Below are 3,719 nucleotides of genomic sequence, written 5' to 3'. Positions count from 1 at the left end.
GTATGTGGATGCCAGGTTCGCCATGCTAGTCAGAGTATCAGGATGCTCTGCACCGAGAACCCGACCGCGAGCCTCCATAACCTGTACTCCGAGCTCCTCAGCCTCCTTCCATCGCCCTTGATGCCGGTATGTGGATGCCAGGTTGGCCATGATGTTTAGAGTACCAGGATGCTCTGGACCGAGAACCCGACCGTGAGCCTCCATAACCTGTACTCCGAGCTCCTCAGCCTCCTTCCATCGTCCCTGGTAAATGTATGTCAATGCTAGATCGGCCATACTAGCCATGGTGAAGGGATCATCATCATCGCCTCCTTTTGTCTTTTGCAATCTCACAATATCCTCAAAGAACACAGCAGCTTCATGGTATCGGCCATCTGTCCGCAGACACCTCCCAACGTTTTGGATTAACTTTTTATAAGGCTCTCGCTCCTTTTGAAAATGATTTTCACCCATCAACGAAAGAGCATGTGGCAGATATTCTCTCCAGACCTTTTGATTTTGGTGCTCATCGTCCGGGAAAACTTGGGTCAGGTGTTCAGCTGTATGTTGAATCCGATGGCTAAATTGACGTTCCCTTCTCAGCCAGTTCCGTGTTGCGAGGTGCACTAACCGGTGTAGGCTCAGAGCATGGTCTTCAATTTGCTCACTCACAAAGGAGAATGCCTTGAGCAGACCAACTGCATCAAACCTTTTCTTTTTTGAGGGAGCATCGGGAAGTAAAGATTGTGGAATGTTACGTGGGTTGATACACGCCATGAATGACAGATAGTCAGCTGCTAATGGATTTAATCGCTGAACTTGCTGGAATGAGATCAACCAGGTAGTAGCAACCGGATTCTGAATATCTTGGTACCGCCCATCGTCTCCAAAATCTTCACTAAGCAACTCAATGACATTGGACTCTTGCTCTTTTAACAGTGCGACGTAGTCAGAGAGCTTAATGTCATTCAAGTTGATATATGCTGCTGCCTGTGTGATTGCCAGTGGCAAAAACGTCAACTGTTCAAGAAGAGTGATCGTTTCGTCCCTACTCTCAAGCAGCTCTTTCTTTTGCAGTGCCTCTTCCAGAATCTTCACACCAGTCTCCGCATCCGGTTCACAGATGTCGACCACAAAAGACGATGCCAGTCTCACCGCCAGCTTTCGATTGCGAGTGGTAAAGAGGATATGGCCTTGCTCACTTGGAGCCAGAAAGTTTGCCAGCTCAAATGCACCAGCACTATCTCCAACCCACATGTCCATATCGTCTGCATTGTCAAAAATCAGAAGCCATTTCCGGCCGTTGAGATGACTAAGATGGGCCTTGACACGTTCCCTTGCATCGGATGGCTTTACTTCCTGGAGTCCTATGGTTTGCGCGATGCCCATGAACGCTTGTTCAACGCTCGAGTGGCTGGTACATGGGATCCAGAATATAGAGCATGTGGGGTTTTTCGCGCGCGTGCGATAGGCCATTTCAAGGGCAATTTGAGTTTTACCCACTCCCCCCAACCCACAGAGAGCGACTTTGAACGGCCCATTCACCTTTTCAAATAGCTCTTCGACCTTGGCGATTTCTCCTTCTCGGCCCACAAATCCCGGGTTTTTCCCAAAAGGTACCATCCAGTGGCATTTTCCAGGCATTGATTTTTCCAAGTCATCAGCCCGCTTCTGAAAGGGAACCTGCATGAGCAGAGCTTTCGCGTACGCAGCGGCAACAAAGGCAGCATACGGTTGCCATTCTTTATGTTTATGGGAGTCGCAGTAGTCACAGATGCCTCGTATAACAAGCGACGGAATTTCATCCATAAGTCCAGCAGCCTCCATTTCGAAACAGAGGATATCGAGTTCTTGAGCGATCAAATCACGTGCTCTGGCGTCTTTCATCACCTGATTTCCAGAAGCAATCAAGCCATAGTGGATGTAAGGCTCTTCTGCTGTCCGCTCGGGACGGTCCACTAGCTGGCTTGAATCACAAGTTGCACAGTCAGGTCTGTCATGTTCATGATCATATGTTGGTCGAAATAGCTGGTCTTTTGATGGTCGGGGAAATTGTTTGCGTACTTCGTCCTTTTGAAGACTGCTGGCCATTATGTTACTCAGCGAGGCCTTTCCAAGCATGTTGTCGCTCTCCATCTGAGCAATGACTTTGAGTAATAGCGAAGGAGGCTTGTTGAGCGATCCTGTACGATAGAAGCGTCCCGTTTGTAGTGTTTTGCCGTAGTCGTATTGGATAACACCGCTTGATGTGTCAGTGGGCTTGCTAACCACAATGTCGCCAAGGCGTATATCAGGATTCCTCCTGGGAACCCCTCCACCAACGCCGACCATCAGCCCAAATCGAACATTTCTGTAGGTGGACATCAGGTGCGAGACGGCGGCAGTCGCAGATGTTGTCCCATAGACACCAGCAGGGAGACAGGCCACTACTACATTATGACCGCTAACGCTCCCGAGTGTGTAGACGTTATGGTCAGATTCTGGTTGAGTAAGTCGAGGATGAACTTGATCCAAAAACATCTTTGCGGCTGCTAACTCCAGCGGCAAGGCGCAGATCCAGGCGACTGTGTACGAAGCGTGCGTGAACGTCATTTGAGCGGTCAAGCGTTGAGATAACAGCAAGTACCGGAGATAATAACTTAGTCTGCTCCTGGGAAGACTCGCAGTTCAGCGGCAAAAAAAGGATTCTAAAAATCATTGGGATTCAGGAGATTGAGAGGCAATGAGGAATTAGGAGGTGAGGACAAAGCACAGCCGCGAGGCTGTCACACCGTAAGACGAATCATGGCTTCCGAAAAATATATCGATGAACGCGACACAAGCAGCTTACTATACAAAGGGATAATATAGCAGCGAAGGGAAAATTTCAGGCGAACTCAAAAGTGTCTCAAAGTCCCTCCCATCCTACATAGAATCTAAATGAAGTTTTTTTTTTTTTTTTGCCTGGGAGATCGAGGTTTGCTGTCCCTGACGACTTGGCAATGAAGTTTACTGAGGGGCTCACCGCCAGCCTTAGGCAGTAGAGACCGAGTGGGATTAGGCACCCACGCTGTTTGACATGTTTGCTCAATTGTTCAAAGTTGCTTGGCGTTGAGGGGCTGGACTAAGCCACACTCTCAAAATGCAGCCTGAGGCAGATAGTTGACTAGAGTACAGTATTTGTCCCACCCGTTACAGATACGACTTACAGCTTACGGGTTTGGTACATCATGGTTCTTACCGTTGCCACGTGCCTGTTATAGGCTAATCCTATTTCGGCTAATAATGAGCATGTGATTAGGGTTGGAAAACGAACGCATATGTCTTCGAATGGGAAGCAGAAGGCGCTTCCCACTGTATGTATTATAGAAAGAAGGTCATCCAGACACAAGTAGCCGAAAATCTTCAAGAGAAGTTCAGGAGGCAGATCAATTAGTGGTGATCCAGAGCGGCCGGCGGCTAAGCTAGAGAGATTGTATTGCCTTATGACTGGTATCCTTCGAGGTGATTTTGCGATGTTGGGCGATGCCCGGTGAGATCGAGTAGAAACGTGAAAAGACATTAGAAATGGATGGATGGTTGAAAGAGTTGAATTGCTGTTTGAAGGGCGGATGTGGGTTGAAATAGCGGGGCTGCGATGCTGCGCCTCACGCGCCCTTGTTTCGTCAACGTCCAATATCATGTGAACCACGAAATTTCGATGGCAGACACTGCCTCCAACACGGGAGTGGACTTCTGATTTCACACCCAAGGAATGTAAT

General features: G+C 48.5%; 2 protein-coding genes across 2 annotated transcripts in view; both read right to left on the bottom strand.

The window, feature by feature from the left end:
- Positions 1–2,915, bottom strand: part of BJX67DRAFT_387531 (violaceus kinesin) — a gene marked incomplete at its 3' end in the record, with an annotated part of 3,434 nt that extends 519 nt beyond the window's left edge. The window contains exons 1-2 of the mRNA XM_071034230.1: positions 1,135–2,915; positions 54–1,059 (exon numbers count right to left, since the gene is read on the bottom strand). Of these exons, the coding sequence (XP_070880309.1) occupies positions 54–1,059; positions 1,135–2,571 (2,443 nt within the window). The 5' untranslated portion in view covers positions 2,572–2,915. The remainder of the gene's footprint in view (positions 1–53; positions 1,060–1,134) is intronic.
- Positions 2,916–3,016: 101 nt separating this feature from the next.
- BJX67DRAFT_368907 (F-box protein) lies at positions 3,017–3,548 on the bottom strand. The gene has a single exon (XM_071030684.1). The coding sequence runs from the start codon at positions 3,518–3,520 to the stop codon at positions 3,164–3,166; it is 357 nt and encodes a 118-aa protein (XP_070880308.1). The 5' UTR covers positions 3,521–3,548; the 3' UTR covers positions 3,017–3,163.
- Between the last annotated feature and the right edge of the window lie 171 nt (positions 3,549–3,719).

Source organism: Aspergillus lucknowensis (assembly GCF_044049455.1).
Source record: "Aspergillus lucknowensis strain CBS 449.75 chromosome Unknown BJX67scaffold_152, whole genome shotgun sequence".
NCBI classification, from domain to species: domain Eukaryota; kingdom Fungi; phylum Ascomycota; class Eurotiomycetes; order Eurotiales; family Aspergillaceae; genus Aspergillus; species Aspergillus lucknowensis.
The sequence above is the reverse complement of the archived record's forward strand: the minus strand, read 5'-3'. Positions and strand labels throughout refer to the sequence as shown.

What these genes read in the sequence shown, in the direction of transcription:
- BJX67DRAFT_368907 (XM_071030684.1), bottom strand. Translation starts at nt 3,520, where the DNA reads ATGTCTTTTCACGTTTCTACTCGATCTCACCGGGCATCGCCCAACATC.